This window comes from Mytilus galloprovincialis, chromosome 4, assembly GCF_965363235.1.
Source record: "Mytilus galloprovincialis chromosome 4, xbMytGall1.hap1.1, whole genome shotgun sequence".
In the NCBI taxonomy this organism is placed as follows: domain Eukaryota; kingdom Metazoa; phylum Mollusca; class Bivalvia; order Mytilida; family Mytilidae; genus Mytilus; species Mytilus galloprovincialis.
Window position 1 is genome coordinate 13,310,273 of NC_134841.1, and position 18,586 is coordinate 13,328,858.

General features: G+C 31.8%; 1 protein-coding gene across 1 annotated transcript; it reads left to right on the forward strand.

The window, feature by feature from the left end:
• Positions 1-717: 717 nt before the first annotated feature.
• On the forward strand, positions 718-12,136 carry LOC143071401 (peptidyl-glycine alpha-amidating monooxygenase B-like). The gene is made up of 10 exons (XM_076245662.1): positions 718-853; positions 1,744-1,937; positions 2,792-2,911; positions 5,165-5,237; positions 6,154-6,293; positions 7,920-7,993; positions 9,359-9,461; positions 9,857-9,969; positions 11,042-11,148; positions 11,977-12,136. Exons 1-10 carry the CDS (start codon positions 725-727, stop codon positions 12,073-12,075), a joined length of 1,152 nt encoding a protein of 383 aa, XP_076101777.1. The 5' UTR covers positions 718-724; the 3' UTR covers positions 12,076-12,136.
• The last annotated feature ends 6,450 nt before the right edge of the window (positions 12,137-18,586 follow it).

Sequence of the window (18,586 nt, forward strand, 5' to 3'; positions counted from 1 at the left end):
TTGGACTACCAACCTGTAAATAAATAATTTTTATAATTATTTATTTGGAAAAAAGCATCTGTAGCACTTGACTGCAATGATTCGAATGACTTTAACTAAAATCAAACTACCCGTGCATAAAATTCTACCCGCATACTTTATATATCCAATCAAACAGACCTCTCTATAAATAGCGTAAACACGTGTATCTTACCAAACATAACAAACTAGCATCGACATATGAACAACTTTTGATAACTTTAATTATATGATTTAAAGGAAATTATCAAAACTTGTAAAATGGTGAAATATCCAGCGTAACACGCACTAATTGCTTCATCATACACCAAATAATCCAGGGATATATATTGTTTTAATCTAATGTATAAAAACTTGTTTAAAAACTGAAATAAATAATTGTAGGACAACAATCAGTCACGGAACGTTCAATAGATGGAAATATGTGCGGAAACACTGATCATTCTAATTTTATTCCAACCATATTGATTAGTCTTCAGCACCCACACAAAAATCAATTCCTCAGTTCCTGTATCTCTGGCAACATTAATTATTTCATAGACGTCATACAAACTTTGACATTATCGATTGTAGGAAGACATTACAAACATATTTACACGACAGTGTACAATATTTTACAGGTGTATATAGCGACAATATGTGATAAGAATTAACGAGAAATCCCTTGTTTCGGAATTACTTCTATTTGTGGTCGTTTAAATCTAAAATGGCCGCAATATATTTTTCCTTATGTGTTATTCTGGGAATCGCTTCCACAATTAATGGACGACCAAGAACTGAGGATGAACGAGTAATGATTGATGAATTTTTACCTGCGTTACTGGACAGATTGCAGGTAATAAAACATCTGGTTGTTATTTTGATATATAGTTGTCTGACCTCTGTTTGTAATTTGACACAGTGATCTATAAAACAATCTATACAATATCACTTAATAATATCACTAAATATTCATTTAAAAGTGACCAACGTACGTTTTTTTTTAGGATAAAACAAATGTACGATTAGAAGTCCAGTCCTGGTTATGGACATCTGGTTTAATCTATTTTCGTTGTGCGAGATGTATAATAGATATCTCATTTTATAGTCAATTATTGTAATGGATAATTTGTAGCTTAATTATTCTTTAACTATACATTAACTATACAAATTACTAGTTTTGTTTAAGCATAATCCATTTGACAGATGTTTCATTTATATTTAAGAAGATATTATTTTAAAAGCTGTTTTTATTGCCAATTATACCAAATCCACTCTACGAAAGTAAAACTTGATTTACTAAACAATGTTAAAATTAAATAGAAAAGAGTAATACAAAGAGCTGAAAATTGTGATTTAACACATATTACCTTTTGTAACAACTGTCTGTCATGTTAATATTATGTATATTAGGCACAGATTGACAATATTATCGCTATTTTGTCAATTTTCCTTTGATCTATTTTTGTGATAATTTTCATATCATGCTACTCGCTTGAGATGGAAAATTATCGCTAGAAACTAAGCAGGCACGTGGCGTTGCTAACGAAATTGACATGAAATTGACAACGTCGTCATAGGTAAAATAGCGATAAACAGATTATCATTGATCATCTCAACTCGATTGCCTTTCTCGCTTGAGCCGTCCGGCTCAAGCGAGAACATCAATCTCGTCGAGATGATCAACGATAAAGATAGTATTACTTTCTCAAAATGTTTTACGCCTCTTACGCTTATTTTCTTTAGAATAATCCTGAATATGCATTCCTGTTAGACAGTGACAGTCCTCCAAGGTCAAACAGACAACAAAACTCTCCTGTACAGCAACAGGAAAATTGGCCTCAAAATAACCTAAAGCTAGGTCAGGTTGCTGGTGTTGCTGTTGACAACAATGGCGACGTTCTTGTATTTCACAGAGGTGATCGTGCATGGGGAGCAAGGTAATCCAGTTTAAAATACTTTTCTCAATTCGACGACTTTTTAAACACAACTGCAATACTATCTGGTGGTTCAAAGTTTAACAAAGACAAGCAAAACCAGGAATAAAACAATTAGTTGGCTGAGAATACCATTTATATTTCCTGTTTCTTTTTATATTTTACAAGCATCATGATTGCTCCCCCACTATGTGTTATATACATTAATACCGCACATGAAATATATGAATAAGCATAAAAATTCTAAATCCTTTGTCGTAGATTGATTGTAGTATTCCTAGCGTCCAGTTGCAAATATATCATGCATATGCGGACCGAGAATAAATTAACAAGAAATCCAAGGAAGGTTTTACAAAATAAATCGATTGAGATAAAGGGCGTCATATTTTGCTCAAAACTTGGAAAAGAGGGTTTAATGATTGATTGGGGTCAAATTTTTGCCTTGCAATATGCAATCGACGAACTCCGTGCATAACAAGCATAACAATCTTCTTATACAAGGCATCGGTTTTAACGTCACTATCTAACCGCACGTGGCTGTGTTCTTATAGCCGTGCAAAGATACACGAAAACCTCTACAACATGGGTGTTAACGCCAGACCGAGTAGAAGACCTGATGATATTTCTTTACCACAGTCACTGGTAAAAACTGATGTTTATCGCTTTTTAGGGTAATTAAAATTGCTTTTGTATCAGCATAAAAAACCCAATGTAATTGATGTTGTCATTGTTTTTAATTTTACATTTTGAAAACCATTCGAAACAAAATTACTTGGTTACTCATAAGGTTATCAAAAAAAATAAAATAAGTTGATAATTTAAGCAATGAATAATGTTATTTTTCGACACTGTTTTAGATCTTTTGATTACAACAACGAACTTTCACAGGTGGAACAGAATAAAGGGCCTATCAGGAATGCTACTATCCTCAGACTGAACAAGAATGGAACAGTTATACAACGTCTTGGAGCTAATAGGTACTAATACATTTTATTTAATTTAACTAGCTCAGGTTATTGATGACAAAACGCACTGTTGAAATATTGCACCTACGATTCTACTCAATCAATAATTAAAGTTTGTTACTTAAAGTGAGGCTATATAATACTTAATTTTATAATATATAACTTAAATAACTAAAATTTAATAAAAAGTTCTACTTAAATAAAACGTTAATGAAAAGAACATAGAACAAAATAAAGTTGAGTGGTATCCCATAAGGTCAAGAGTTCGTACAACACGAAGTCTCAGTGGTTGAAGGAAATTAAACGTTTTGCATACTTAGAATTGTTATGCGTTTACTTTACTACATTGGTTAGAGGTATAGGGGGAGGGTTGAGATCTCACAAACATGTTTAACCCCGCCGCATTTTTGCGCCTGTCCCAAGTCAGGAGCCTCTGGCCTTTTTTAGTCTTGTATTATTTTAATTTTAGTTTCTTGTGTACAATTTGGAAATTAGTATGGCGTTCATTATCACTGGACTAGTATATATTTGTTTAGGGGCCAGCTGAAGGACGCCTTCGGGTGCGGGAATTTCTCGCTACATTGAAGACCTGTTGGTGACCCTCTGGTGTTGTTTTTTATTTGGTCGGGTTGTTGTCTCTTTGACACATTCCCCATTTCCATTCTCAATTTTATTAGAAAGATTGATAATCCAAGTTCTGGTGTGATCACGTTTCTATGACATTTGACATTTTATTTTCATATTAACCGTCCTTCTCCATTGCATTTACCGTATTTATATATACCAGTATTATATTATTAATAAAATAGCACTTAACATTTGCTGTGAGAATGACAAAGACTTAACTGTAAATGAATATAGTTAACAATTACAGTTTGAAATAATTTGACATTGATTTATGACACTTAATTATAATCATTATTCGTCACTTATAGTCCAAACAATGTCGCGAACGAATTTAAACATCACCACAAGTCGCCCTAAGGAGATATATTAAAGAAAAGTTTACCGCACGATCAATAAAGTTATGTAACCCTTACTCCAGAAGCAAAACAATCTCATAGCGTTATGATAAGATTTAATTTCAGCACAGGCGATTGTGATACTTAACTCCCCATTTTTTCCTTTTTTTATCAATCTAAATTCTTACAGCAAACACTAGCTTATTTTTTCTGCCACCTCTTTTCAAATTTTCAATCGGAGTCATTATGCATACAAACCACTAACATAAACAAATTGTAAAGTGTAGTTTTAGTTAATTAAAATACATATTCGTAATTTTTAAGATTAATTGAAAATATGTTACATAAATTTTGCATAAGACGAGCAGATGTACTATATTATTAACAAATTAAACATATGGGCTGCATATATAAAGCATATTAGTGTCCGCGTAAGGATAAAACAATTACACATCTATCAGTAATAACAGAGACATATATACACATATATATATGTCTCTGGTAATAAAGTTAAATATTGAAGAATATATACTAACATTTCTTACCCCCCCTCCATTAAAAAACGAAAACAAAACAATAAAACAGAGAAAATTGAAAAAAAAATGTCCATGTCCAAGCGCCTGTGATTACTTAGCACACGATTCATGGATTTGCATCTGTTAAATTCAAAATAGCATAGTTCACTCAGCCAAATATCTATAAACAATACATGTACAAATCCTTGATTCAGTTATATTCATAATACCATATTAAGTTATTGATAAGTTATCCCCCATATATTATCAAATCAGTTTCCATACCATTTATTTTATTGAGAGATGGGTTAATGTTTAATTGACATTTCCCCCTTATATAATATGTCCATATCAGTATGAACGCGAGACTATTTTGTTGTGTAACATTCCATTCATACTAACTAGCAAGCATATTGTAAAAAAAAGTTAATATGTAACTCTGGCATTTTTTAAAGGAAATAAGGAAAATAAAGCATAGAATGAAGAAATACCTGTAATTCTAAACTTGACAGACCAAAACATGTATTTGTATGGTTGAGATCAAAATAGATAAATTGTCTATGTGAGGTACATCTGTTTGTTTTAATTGGCTGTAAAATGTGTCAATTTAATCTATCTTCCTAGAAGCAGATTTCCCTGACTCAGATCTCGTGTTCAATTATGTATTTGTAAAACCAATGTGATCTTTGTTAAATTTTCCTATAATACTTTCATTCAAACCGGATAGATTACAAAGTTAAAATAGAACGAACAATTAAATAAATAATTTCTGTTTTATTGATTTTTAGGTTTTTCATGCCCCATGGATTGACTGTCGACAAAAAAGGAAATCTCTGGGTAACTGATGTTGGTTTACACCAGGTAGGTAATTTACAGGGAGATTAATATCTATTTTGTGTATCCCCGCCATGCTTCTCGTGGCTTCTACTCTCCTTCAGGCTGTTGGATACCCGGCTGGTTCAATCTTAAGTCTCTGAAATTGACATTTGTATCTGTTTTCATATAAGAATTGAAGAAAAGACTCGGTGACGGACAGAACTCTAGACAACAGATGTATACATATAAATAAGAAGATGTGGTATGAGTTCCATCTAAGTCACAATATATACTGCAAGTTAACAATTATATATCGAAGTACTACGCATGCTTAGTTGGATTAAAGATGTCTGCGCCAAGGTTAAGAATTTTAGCGCTGTCGATGCACCAATTTAATAAACTGCTTTTTTAATTCATTGAGACCCATCCACTCCGGTATGCGTATGTTTGTGTGTTTGTATCGATCCAGAATGTCTGCGCTATATAATAATCGACACTAACAAGATGTTAGCATCTGGCGCAGACATTTTGTCGCGATTCAATCATACATATTCCGGTTTAGATTTCATGCAAGCTATATTTATGATTTCCATCAATGTTTTGTTGTCCTAAATACGCATGTAATGCCTGCCACTGAACAATAAGCTGGCACTGGAAAATAAACACCAATCTAACAAAAAATCCAATGTATCATAAATATTGCTCTTAGTTCGTGTTTTTATTTTTGACTGGGATTGATTTCTGATGGAGGTTAATACAAAGAAGAGCACCTGTACTATTATATTTATTTCACTCGATTTCATGATTTACTCAAACTACTCACAATCAAAGGCCGAAAAATATTGAAATTTCCACCATTTTTTTTCAGTTTAAAGTTTTTCTGCTAAATGTTTCTTATTATCTTGATTATTAGACTTTAATGAAGGACAAACACTATAAATACCATTATCTTTCTCCAAAGGTTATAAAAATACCAGTGGACCCCACAGATGCTGGGCTTGTTCTTGGTGAAGCCATGAAACCCGGAAGTGACAATGAACATTTCTGTAAACCAACAGATGTCGCTGTTGCGTCGAATGGACATTTCTTTGTATCTGATGGGTAAGTAATTTCATGTAATCTGACATTACTACCGGTTTTGTTATATTCTTGGGTGATAACAGATACTGGATTTGACTTTGGAATCATATGACGGGTGAGGCATATATGGTGGTAGACATACACTGTGTTTCTAATTTCATTACGCTTAAGGATTCATACTATACGAAATCTATTTTTATTTTTGCCACTGTAAGCTTGGCTTTTGCAAATGGCAGGGCATACGTTAATAGTTTTAAAGCGTTTTAATGATAATAATAATAATAATAAAACATGAATGTTGTACATGTATATGTAATGTTTCTCAGTTTGTTTTTGACTGTAACAAGTGTGGCCACAGATCAGTTGGGAGAGTGTCACTATGCTTGAGTGTTTGACATTGTTTTCTGATAAACAAGATTTCTATGTCCCCCCCCCCCCAATTGTGTTCTATGTTAAACTGTGTAACACGTGACTGACGTCCTGAATATCAAACACGCAATAATTAGCAGAATTAGAAGTGTCATTCATACAAAATATATCTGACAGATTCATATTCAATAGGTTATTAAAGTCTCACCACATACATACAAGTATAAAAACAATATAATATCAGGTACACAATATAAAAATTTAGAATGCATGTGCCATTCTTAAAAGAAATATGAGAGACTGTTACATACAATTATAAAACATCAGAATTATATAATAAAACATAGTTTTGTTATTTATACGAAACATAAAAGTGCTGTGTCACTGAGTTAACCATATCAAGAATCACTCGAGCGTTTGCTTATTTCATCATCTTGCGAAGATCTAAGAAAAAGAGCACTGCAAACTTCAATGAAGGTTTTAATTTTCTGAAACATAAAATGCATTTGAATAATATATGTCTAGCCCATGCTTTGTCTTAAAACATCCAAGATGCAAGGATTTGTCTGTACTCAAAGTATATTTTAAGGTGTAAACACTGACATTTTAAACATTAGGTCCACATGAACTTAAAACCTTTTGATGTACTTGAATGTACTCCTAACACATGAACTACTTTTGTTTTTACTTCTTTCAATTTGAGAAATTTGATATTGTCAAATTGCGAATAAATTCAACACCAGTCATTCTATATAATATGAGTATGTTTAAAAAAAGTTAATGATTCCTTTTTTACAAGCACAGTGTACTTTTACGTTTTACACTTGCTAAGAGATAAAAAGAAATAACATCAAATAATAAGATGAATTGGAGGAATCACAGGTGCAGTAGAACTGACTAGACTTATAAATACAAGTACATGTACAATGTAATAATGTTTAATTACACCTGGAACACGTTGACGAGTTGAACAAAAAAATGTTTTAAAATTTAAATGAGAATCTAAATATAACCTGTTATCTAGTCTTAATCGTCCTCCTCCAGCATTTCCCTTTCAAAGGGTAATACATTGTATCCTAGACCCTTACACAAATTAAGAGCACTCTTAGTAAAAGTGAATTTTGTTATTTTTTATTTACAATTAAAAGTTCTGACATTACTACTAATTACTTATTTACAGTATTCCGCATATTCCATCACCATGTGAATTTTTAAAAGTAGCATATAAACTAAATCATTCCCTCTTTAAAAGAACATCATCTATGCATTTTATTGTAGATACTGTAACGGAAGAATAATGAAGTTTACTAAAGATGGTATGCTAATTAAAACGTGGGGAAGACCAACAAACAGTAAGTGAAATATATACGAGTTAAATTTTATAGTTATTTTTAAATTTCTTTTGGTTTACTTTATTGAAACTGTGATGTCCGGTAACTTTTTGAAATCCCAGGTATCTTTTGAAAAACTAGTTACTAAACACACACTATGACAGGATATGGCTGTGAATTTATATATCCCGCACAGCCAAACGGACGACACATGAATATTTCTGTAACAACATGCATACAAGGACAATGACCCAAATGTAACAATCACAATACTTGCTACATGCATTTTTAATATGCTGCCAATAACGGGCATTATATTCCCGCTACGAGTCGATCAGTCTTTGCTTTTCTTTTCAATTGATCGTTTGCTCAGCAAATATGTAGTAAATACAAAAGAACCCGGTTGTTTGAACCGACATTTAGTTAAAGCTGACTTTGTGCAATGTTACAGTAAAATGTGACGGGTTAAGCATGATTGGGAGCAAGTTTGTTTTTGTGTGTGTTGTTCGAACTGATATATTGAGAATGCAAAGTTGCAACTGATTTCTACAGTTTGTTCTTCTGTTGTTCGGTTACACCACTGTCCCGTGTTGAGGGAGGGGTAAGCCCCGCAATCATGTTATCTATATGTCTTTTCAAAACCATAAGCTTGTAATTTAGGTACCGTTGTTGGTTCATATCTGTCATATTTGTTTTTTCGTAAATTGAATTGACATAAAAAGTTCGTTGTTTTTCTCGTTTTCATTGTTTCACATTTATCATGTCGGGACTTCTTATTGCCGAATATAAGGTATAGTTTTTTTCTCATTGCTTCAGTAATGCCGTGCGGCACAATATAATCTTGCATCATATAATCGAACTCTGGTGAGTGGTAATCATACCCCATCTGTTATCTCCATATCAACCAGTGGTGCTCATCAAATAAGGAATCTTAAAAAAATTTCACAACCACAATAAATGACTTTTTATTTTTTGATACTCTACATCATGTTCATTGCAAATTGTTACAACCCCAATGATTTAGTTTGGGTATATACGCTTGGCCATATTAATTTTTCTGATTTGAAACCACGATCAAGAGAGGGGTTCTGTTGAATGTGCGAGTGTATAACCGAAAGTGATTTCTGGTAGGAATTTGGACACGAAATCAGTAGCGTTGTGTTGAAAAATGTCACAATTTCTAGATGGTGAAACACCTCTGCCACAACGTTTTGAGGGGTCCGTAAGTGTTCTGTTGCAATATGATATTCGTCATATTTTTAAAACATCCATATTTTCTAATCGCTGCTGACATATTCTGCCAATCTTCTCTGTAAATTGTACCGAATTGTTTGTAGTACTGTTGATTTGTTTTGTAATAAATATGCATTTCTTTTTTTTTGCCAGATCCCGTAGAGTTTTCAGCTGATGATGAACTGTTTATTCCCCACAGCATCACACTGATCGAAGAATCGAATTTAGTAGCTGTTGCAGATAGGGAACATGGGAGGTAACACACAATTATAGCTTTACATAATAATACATATGGTCATGCTGCTATTACAACAATACCCGCGTGCTATCATCATCTTCAAACCTGTGTATCAACTGAAATTATGGTTAATAACTTAACAATGCTACATGTTTATTAAAAGCATCAATTCTATAGGTTTATGAATTGGTGCATGTAAAAGTCTATTTGCCAATAACCGATTTAGCATATCTTGTTTCACTATGTCAATCGTAGAATTGTTCAAAACCCAACTCAATTTTCTAAATTCATGATCTGGAATTTAAATCATATTTTTATATTTTTTCCTAAATGAACGTTTATCTAAACGAAATTGTTTGCGCAATTTAATGTTTCCATATAAATAATTGATTCATGTAAATTTTCTGTTTCAGAATTCAGCTTTTTACAGCAGGAATCACTGATCCAAATGATACGGGTAGATTTGTAAAGAGTATTTCAAACTCTAGATTTGGCAAAGTTTTTGCGATTTCATACGACCCTACAGGTATATTCTATTTTAATAATCACCATAAGACTACTCCCTTGCGCACATCAATCGCTCAGGATAATCCATATAAATAACAGAGAGATAATGAACATCATGTCAGATAGTGTTAACACATCGAATTATAGTAACATTCTTTGAATAACTTGTTTGGTACTTTGTTAGCTTGATTTTTACCACTTATTTTTAGTACTTTCAATGATGCAAATCCGAGACTTATTATAATAATTCAATCATTAATTTTGTCGACACTTAAAATTACGTTAGAGGAAAGGGATTGGAGGAAGTCTCTAGAAAGTTGAGTTTAACAACACTAACAAACCTCTTATTTATCAATGCCTCTAATTTTTGCAGAACTGTTCAATCCTGTTACCTATGATGAGTTTATAATAAGCGGGTTCAGGTTTATCTTATAAATAATGACAATCTTTACTTTCATACACACAATTACAATGTGTGTGACAAAAACTAAGGATACAAAATGTGAAAGTGTGTCGTTAGTTTTTAGAATTTTTGGTTTTGAAAAATAAGACTTTTCAAAATATCGCAGGAAAATTTAGAGGACAAACCTTCACAAATGATAAAATACTTTATTTGAAGGTTACACCTTTTTGCATTAGACAACGCATCGACTTTCGCGATGGCTGATCGTTTTAGTTGTGGACCGAACTTCTTCGTATAAAATTCTGACATTGAAAATAAATATTAATTAACGGACGAAAAAACTAACCATTCTAAATTGTAATAAAGGCAAGATGATACAAACGAAAAATATACACTATCTAGAATTAAGATAAATAAATAAATAAAAAATCAGAAGAAAACAAAACCATGCATATGACATGTCTTATTCATAGTAGATTGTAATAAAACTTTTACATATGCAGTGAATAAAGACCAGCAATAGAATCTGTATTCTAAATCAGTTTTCATTATCTTTGAACACTTACATTCAGCTCTTCAGATTCTTTTTTCCCACTGATATTTCATGTTGCATTCTGGATCCGCCACTGTAAATTGTATGTTTTAAAAGTTGGCATATGATAATGATGTTCTCATCATGTATTCGTAGACAAGATGTTGTACGTTGTTAACGGTCCAACTGGCTCAAATAAAGTAGAAGGTTTCACTGTTGATTTAGATGGCAAAATCCGTGATACATGGACACCAAGGAACATGGTAAGTTCATAGATACATTAAGCAGATATCAATGATACATGGGCACCAAGGAACATGGTAAGTTTTTCTAAGGAACATTGATCAGACATATAGAAGGATAACATAGAAAAATGGAATGTTGATGTCACAGCTGATAATGTTTTGTTGATAATTATTGAACGAAAATTTGCAGGATTAAAAAGCTCCAGAATGCATACGTTGCCTATTTGCTTTGGAATGAAATTATATAAAATGTGCCACAGGTTTAACTGCATACACACATTATGTTTTTCGTTTTTTTTATGATCTTGCTTATCTTATACGGGTGCCAGATGTGGAGCAGAATCTGCTTATACCCTTCCGGGGCACCTGTTACAGCCCCATGTTTTGGTGGGGTTCGTGTTGCTCAGTCTTTAGTTTTCTATGTTGTTTCTTGTGCACTTTTATTTGTCTGTTCAACTTTTTCATTTTAGTCATAGCGTTGTCAGTTTATTGTCGATTTTTTAGTTTGACTGTTCCTTTGGTATCTTTGGCCCCTCTTTTATCTATGTAAAATATATCTAAAATTAGATTATTAGCTTTCAGTAGCGTAGTGTTACCTTTCCCGTCATTAGAATCTAGAGTTGTAACACAGTTCATAATATATCTGGCATGAAGATGGAAATGGTTGCAGGTTAGCTAAATATCTATCTTAAAGGATCGTAATATACGGTCACAAAAATAATTATTTTTAATTACGTCTAAACAAGTGACTACTCTAACACAGATCCATCAATTGAATCACCAGTGAAGGTGTGCACGGCTGCAAACACGTATAATATTAATATATATCTGTTATTTCGTTTGTAGAATTTTGATGAACCTCACGACGTAGCCGTATCTCCTGATGGTCACCAGGTTTATGTAGCAGAAATACGACCCAACAGGATAACAAAGTTCAACAAATAAAAATTGTTGTTGTTATAATTGATTATGGTTAAAAAAATACTTTATTAAATGTTACATTCTTTATCCAATGTTAAATTTTATAATGTTAATGTTTATTCTGTAAGAATGAGATTATAATATCTAGAAATTTTTTTTCAAAAAAAGATGATATTTGAATTGCTTTTAGGGTAACATACGTGGCTTTCAATGTAGACCTATTAATTGCATAAAACAAAGTGTTCATGTATGACTGTTTGACCTTTTCATGTTCATGTACTTTTCAAAAACATTATATCGTCAATTACATAGAGCTGCAATCATAGTTGTGGCATGTTGAATATTAAACACTACTTTGGTTACTTCTAAAAAGCCATTGACTACGCTTAGTTATTAATTAATAATGCCGAGCATATGACAAATGAACTTTTGTCCTTTCTTAGAAAAGACTTCATTTCAAATTTTAAGACGGACTTTTCTTGAAGAACGTTAGAATAATTGAAAAAAGTCATTACAAAAAGCTTTCCAAAATAAAAGAAAGGGGAGAGGTTATACACGATTAAGCAAAAGTTAGACTTAATCAACCAACAAACGAATGTAAACAACTGCCATATTCCTGACTTGCTAAATATATATTCCGAAAAAAATCTTGTAAAAAATATACTATTTATAAATAAATTGATTTGAAACTTCAGATATGATAAGTCGATAAGAATTTTTTTAAGTTTAAAAAAAAATGCACTTTCGTACAACTAGTTTTAAGAAGATGACATGTCCGTTATAAGCAAACCTTTTTAAAATAAATCATTATACTTAACGACTGAAACATTCCTGAATATATAGTTAGAAAAAGTTATTGGACGCCAGTTCAAATTTAATTCCTATAGATCAATTGCCATGAAATATTTCTAAATAAAGGAAAATATGTATAGATTATAACATGCCCTTTTCCATATTGGCCCAATAGGGCCAATATGGAAAAGACATGTTATAATCTTTTTATCACATATTTAATTTCTGCAGAAAAGAGAAACAAAGGTCAATTATAACAATTTAATGAACGATAAAAGGTAACATCTTAAACATTTTATCACAAACGTGTCGTTAAGGACACAGTGACGTCACGTCATTTAGAATCAGGGCACAATATCAATATGGTCTTTTTTGCCCCGGGCAATTTTGAGGTTATTGCATATGCAAAACCAGACATATTCGTAACAAATATGTGATAAACATTGTTATAATTGATACATTTTAAATTTTACTTATGTACATGGTTGACTTTTTTGGAAATAAACACAGATCTAAATTGTTATGTTATTATTGTTTTTCTTTTGCTTATTATTTGATATATATAAAAGCGTATTTACCACAGTACCTCATATAAATTGGTTCAAATCCAGCTAAAAAAGGATAATATTTCGACCAATTCTACTTATTTTAAAACTAAGTATATATGATTTACTGTTTTAGTTTCATATCAAACCAGGGGTTATTCAGGCTTTAAAACAAGTTGAAAACATTGTTGGTAAGAAATTCATGCTGGAGCTTGCGGGATTAATTATTGTGTAAATAATGGGATTATGTTGGATTTTGTTTTTACATAACTGAAACTAACAATGGTATATCATGGTAAAACTTATACGAAATGAGGAAAAATAGGAAATGAGGAAAAGAAATACCGTATTCAACAATAGTTAACTAATAAACAGAGAACAATAAAATTTAAGATTTGACTAATACACAGAGCACAACATAAATAAACATACTTCAAGGTAATGAATAAAGAATGGAATTAATTTTAGATGAAAACATTTCAACTAATATTATCAAATAATTTCTAATGACTAGCCACTTATCAATATATATTCAGCAGTAAATTGTCACCGAAGTGACGGAATTGTGACTATGATAATTGGAAATATCTGTTGGTCATCTGTGAAACAGAATTTCTAGAACGATCAACTTACTCGTCATGGATTCTGTAATATTTAGGAGGGCTGATTTTTCATTTACCATTTGTAACTCTTGGTTCAAAATCTTTTCGATTAATATTTATATCAATACGTCACTGTGTACACTTTCAGTCAAGTTGTCAACGTACTTAGGCTTATTAAGTTTCAATAACATAAACGGTCCATTTTTTTGTCTGCACCAGACGCACATTTCGACAATCAATGTCTCTTCAGTGATTCTCGAGGTCGAAACATTTAAAAATCCAAAGCTTATTAAAAGGATGAAGAGCTATAGCCCAAAAAGGAAAACAAGTATAACTTAAGCCGGGCAAGGAATCAGAGCTTTGCATGAGAGAGATAGTTCCGTAATTTTTAATGATTTCAAGATTGGCATTGGAAATCTTTTCTTGTACAGGTTCACAGTCATGCCCAATTATACTTATTGTATATATCAATACTTTATACAGAATTATTTGTTCTAATTTTCTGCATGTTTCTATGTTAGATAACTGGTTAGATAATAATTTGATTTGTCTTTATTCTAGGTGTTTTTGTTGTATTTTACATTCACTTTGGCTTTCTTGATATCCTTTTAATAAAAACTTCATTCGCATGCATTATAGTTAAATCATTACAAATAGTTAATTGCATTTGACGAAGTCATTTAACGGATTTTAATATATATAGAACTATTTTCTATAAATTAACTTCTTTTTATTCAAAACTGAACATTTGTTCAACTTTTGTATGCTGACTTTTGTGCAGCTTTTAGATATGAAGGCAACAGTAGTTTACCGCTGTTTAAAAGTAAAAAAAACATCGATTAGGAGAAAACAAATCCAGGTTACAAACTAAAACTAAGGGAAAACTATAAAAAGGAAACAAACTTTAAGGATCAACAGAAACAATGAACTGTAACCAAAACAACCAACATACATAGAAACGGAATATTTAACAAAAACCGCAATATTCATTATATTCCTCACTAGATACAAGACATTTGAACAAAAGAAATAGTGGGTTGGTCTTGGATTGATGGCTAGCCAAGCCCCCCGTTTATAATAATGAAAACACTATGTGACAAGAATACAGTACAAAACAACCCACCAAAGAACACTCATCCATAATCATTTTTGATGAATTCTCACGTGCCAAAATAGTTTTTGTTCAAGCAAAAGTAACAGGAAATCATTATTTAAAAGAATAAGTGTACATAAACTCAATCACAGATACCAGGATTGAAATAAACCTTTCATGTAACGCCAAAAGTTACTTTGAGTTCAGTGTTCATTTAACTTATTACATACAAAAGTAGTACAAGATACCAAAACTTTTGAATTATTAATTTTAATCCATACTTTATTATCAAATGTCAAATGTATCAAAAAAAATCACTATAAACAAATATATGTAAAAAAAAACCTAACAAACAAACAACAGTTTTTCTGTCAGTTCCTGATAAATCTGAAGTGAAGTTATACTTGATCCCAACTGTCATTAGCACATATAATGGATACATATACACACACACAAATATTCATTTAATTGAAAGTCCTCATCAATTTCCTTTTTTTTTTAATAAGAATAGCTCTTATAATATTATTCAGAAAAAATGATAAAGGTTTATCAGACAAAAATAATTGATTCTGTTCTATGGGTTTTTCTCATTCTTCTCTTCAAACAGGCATCTTGCGGCATGTTTAGATTGAATGTCTATTAGAAGATCAAAAGGAAGGCACGTTCCATTTATGCATTTTTTGTGATAATCTGTAATATATAAAATCATTATACTATTTCACTACTTGTACTTCTACAAATAAAAAGAATGTGTCGCTAATCTTGGTCTATTTGCATATCAAACGACATTGAACACGAAAATAGACTTCATATGACAAAAATCCCCTTTTTGCTGATCTTGTATTACTGATCTTTAAGTCTGTTTAGTTTCATTGACTTATTAATAGATCTTGCCTTCAAGTTGTAGATCATTTTTTGTGATTTAAAGTGTTTATTTATATATTATAATTTAAATCATATGAGGCATAACAGAATTTTCTCTCTCTAAATATCATAGTTTTCATGATAATAGGCAATAAACAGCTGCACCACAAGCGCATGATACGCCTGTCTTCTTGTGTGTGAAGTTTTATGCAATAATCATGAATAGTTTCTGAGATACAGCGCTACATGTTACAAAAAACTAAATAACTCTAAAATAAAATTTTGAATCATCATAAAAAAAAAACATATCTTTAGATTAGTATAACTAAAAAGTGTGTACAGTTTAAAGCAATAATCGTAAATCGTTTATGAGATACGACGGGACATTTGTAACGCCTTCCATTTTTTTCCTACAATAAACTCAATCACTAAAATAAAATTTTGAATCATAATCAAAGAGTATACAGATCTTTAAACTAATATAACTAAGAGGTTTGTAAAGGTTAAAGCAATATTCATAAATCGTTTTTGAGATACGATGCGACATGTGAACCCCTCTCTTTTATTTTTTCCATTAAAACTCTATAACTCTCAAATACATTTTTTAATCACCACCAAAGAGTATACAGATCTTTAAATTAATATAACTAAGAATCTTGTTTTCACCAAAAAGTATACAGATCTTTTGATCATTCTAAGAAACAACTATGTTAAGTTTCATGAAATTTAGATACATGGTCCTCAAGTTACGTTGCGACATGTGGACGCCGGACAGAAAGATAGACGAACAGACAAACGCACGAACGACATTTTTATAACATAATAGGTGCCAGCAAAATTTTGATGGCCGTATACAAATGAAAAAGAAATGGTCTTTTATGGGCCATAACTCCTATCAGAAATTGTCTAAATAAAAACTACAATAGTATACCGCTGTTCGAAAGTCATAAATCGATTGAGAGAATACAAATCCGGGTTACAAACTAAAACCAAGGGAACACATCAACTATAAGAGGAAAACAATGAAACAACAGAAACACTAAAGTGCAACAAAACAAAAAAAAGACAATGTTACACACACAGAAACGAGCTAAAAGATATCAACTGCTATTTTTCTGTCTTGGTATAGTACATTTTAAGAAAAAATAGTGGGTTGAACCAGGTTTCGTGGCTATCCAAACCTTGCGCTTTTGTTGCAATGTTAAATGTAACACTAATAGGATAACATTTCATGACAGGACTACAGTACAGATAAATACAAAAACATTCAGAACAGATAAATTCAAGAACATTCAGGACAGAGAAATACACAAATAAACAATCCAAAAATACCTTTCAACATGCAACCTGAGGTCATTATTTTAAACCTATTTGTTCCTTTCAGATTTTCTCTATTTATAAATCTTCATAAAATAAAAGACAAAACTTGCATTTTAGTCCCTATGTTCTATGTTTAGCCATGTCAACCATGTTGGTTGGAAGGCGGGAACATCTGACACATTTTTTAAATAAGATAACTTAAGGATGGTAGTGGCTAAGTTAGGTTTAATTTGTCTGACTGGTTTCAGAGAAGATGTTTGTAAAAGGTTACAAAAATTTACCAACTTTATCGGACATTTGTTTTTTATTTAGTCATTTTTGTAATGTTAACTTATTGGTAGATCTTACTTTGTTGAACAAATTTGCAGCTTTTAATAGTTTATCTCTTTTTATTATAATAGTCAAAATAATCACCAAAAACTCTAATATATAGTTATCAAAAGTACCAGGATTATAATTTAGTATGCCAGACGCACATTTCGTCTACATAAGACTCATCAGTGACGCTCAATGTGCTTAGAATTATCAATTTAGTGGCAGCAGATGAATCTTGCCCCAGTGAACTTTTTTAACCCCATGTCAGATATGCTTAAATGCTTTAGTGTCAGGGCTGTAAGCCAAACTTAATTTTACCCTTCTTTTTTAGCCTTGGCGGCCATCTTGATTGATGCGCGAGGTAATCGGATACTGTTTTAACTAGATACCCTAAGGATGATGTAGGCCAAGTTTGGTATCATTTGGCACAGCAGTGTCAAGGAAAATATTTGTAAAATTAAACGGACGACGATGGACGACGGCAATCGACGGACGCCAAGTGTTGTGAAAACTTCACTTGGCCATTTTGGGCCATGTGAGCTAAAACATAACACTGAAATTTAAATTAAAATATACATTAAAAAAATCAGCTCACAAGTATATTACTTTGAGCCAAAAAAGAAATGCATTAACAGTGAACAAGGGATATAAAAGTTTCGTTCTTTGATTTCGTGTTTGGCGAATGCGGTTGGGAATGTTTTTGTTTAACTCATGCAAGATTTAATAGTAAATAGTTATCAAAGGTACCAGGATTATAATTTAATACGCCAGATGCGCGTTTCGTCTACATAAGACTCATCTGCAACGCTCATATCGAAACAGTTAAAAAGTAAAACAAGTACCAAGCTGAAGAGCATTGAGGACCCAAAATTCCCAAAAGTTGTGCTTTATATGACAAAAACATTCGGAATTATGGGTCTTCAATGCTCTCCAACGTCGTACTTTGGTTAGCCATTTATCCCATTTTGATTTGTTTGTCTCTGGTGGCATGGCAATATTTGTTG